General features: G+C 38.4%; 1 protein-coding gene across 1 annotated transcript in view; it reads left to right on the top strand.

The window, feature by feature from the left end:
- LOC107736876 (niban-like protein 1) overlaps positions 1-1,907 on the top strand; it is a 28,547-nt gene that overhangs the window by 21,971 nt on the left and 4,669 nt on the right. The window contains exons 7-8 of the mRNA XM_016548248.1: positions 519-623; positions 786-948. Of these exons, the coding sequence (XP_016403734.1) occupies positions 519-623; positions 786-948 (268 nt within the window). The remainder of the gene's footprint in view (positions 1-518; positions 624-785; positions 949-1,907) is intronic.

Genomic DNA, 1,907 nt, shown 5'->3' with positions numbered 1-1,907 from the left:
TCTCTGTTCAACAAACACATTATTTGATATCAGGCAACATTAAAGTGTGCCTTAATCCTAATATTTAGACCGTGAACCTGTTATGTTTGTGGTGTGTTATTTATGATAAATCAATTGTCCCATCCCTAAAAACACATGAAAAGAGCGGACTTGTTCATGCAGACACGTTTCTCACCATCAAAGGTTGTTTCTGTTTTGGCTGTCACTGCATGCACTGCAGTGAACATGAACAAAGCAGCCATCTGTGATGGGCGTCTATGTTGTGGATTTGAACGATAAAGCATTGTGCTTCAGGAATTGATAGTTTGACATTGTACAGTCAGCAGTCTGTGATGGCGTAGATACTGAAGATATGCATGCAAAACCACTGAGCTGCTGGCATGAAGTTAATGATGCTCTCGAAGCGGTCTTATCAGTTTCTTAAGCACTATTCAAATTCTGCCATCATTATCCGGTACTTCCAGTTGCTGTGTAACCATTAGCTTTTTCCATCTACATCTGTGTGCTTGTGTGTCTAGATTCTTGCTAACCTGGTGATGGAGACTTTGCACCCTGAACTGAAAAATCTGATCGTACCTCGGCTGAAAGGAAAACTACAACAGAGACAGAGGGACTGGATGCTGGTTGGTTCTCATATGTAAATTCTGAAGCTGTAAAAAGAATCAAAAAGAGACCTTATTGAAATACTTATGTCACTGGATTAAGGAGTTAATTTATACATGTATGTGTATATCTGCTGCAGTTTCTTTGAGGTTTGTTTATCATCTGTTTGTTTACCCTGTCAGATCTCAGATGCAGTATACAGACAGGTGCTGTCACAGACAAAGACTCAACACGAAGCTCTGGCTCAAGTATGTGAGGTGGAGCGCCCCCGTCTGGACTCTGCTCTACGCACAGATATGGACCAAATCATCACGTCCAAAGAGCACGTTTCAGGAAAGATCCGTGGTAAGAGAAGAGCCAAGCAACCTTCTCTGTGGCGATTACTAATGTTCCCTCTAGCTTCTGTCATACATGGCCACACACTTCTGATGTTGCTTTAAAAAACTCTCTCAAAAAAGCAAGAGCAACACATTGCCTGATTCATGACAATTAAGATCTTAAAGATGCTATTATTGTTTTTAGAGTAGTGCTTTATCATCAGTCTTTTTATTGTGTTCTGATGATTTAGTATTACTGATACTTTTTAATCTACACTGATTAAGACTTCATTTAATCCACAGATTATGGCACAATTTATTTTAATTGTCTTATTCTATTCATAGCTGCTCTATTTCAGTCTCACATTCTTCCACATGATCCCTCTTTCATTGGAATTCAGTCTCGCTCAACATAGTTTGGCTTTAACCTAAAAAGCTCAGACCGTCCTGCCATAATGTAGGTTTGTCGAAAGTACTACATTTTTCTGGTGTCATTTGTGGCTAGGACTGTGTTCCACCCATACCACTTTTCAAATAACATTAGCAAAATGATCTTGATGGCATGTTTTTGAGTATTTGTACAATTCTCTAAATTACTTTAGAGTCCATCTGTGTGTTTGTGATGGCTCCTTTATTCTTACTGAATAATAGTGGTTGTTTTGACACATAGACAGGTGCTTTCCTACAATCACTTGTTCACAGATACCAGGGCCCATTATGTGGCCTAGAGTCATTGTGATCAGTCTTAGGCTTTCATAATTGAGTCTTTTCTAGAGCATTCTTTTGTTTTGACACACAGTTTGTGGAGTGAGACTACATATTTAAACATAAATGTCTCTTGTAGGTCAGGATGTCTCACAACCTGAAAACAAACAGTTTTCACATGTGGATTTTCACATGTGCTCTGAATATTTTACATAAATTTAAAGCTTCAGTTTTCATGAAATCACATGCGAGTAAACAACACATGAGTTTAATGTGAAATAT

This window comes from Sinocyclocheilus rhinocerous, unplaced genomic scaffold (genome assembly GCF_001515625.1).
Source record: "Sinocyclocheilus rhinocerous isolate Xijiao unplaced genomic scaffold, SAMN03320098_v1.1 scaffold192, whole genome shotgun sequence".
Lineage (NCBI taxonomy): Eukaryota > Metazoa > Chordata > Actinopteri > Cypriniformes > Cyprinidae > Sinocyclocheilus > Sinocyclocheilus rhinocerous.
This window is presented reverse-complemented; position numbering and strand designations above follow the sequence as displayed.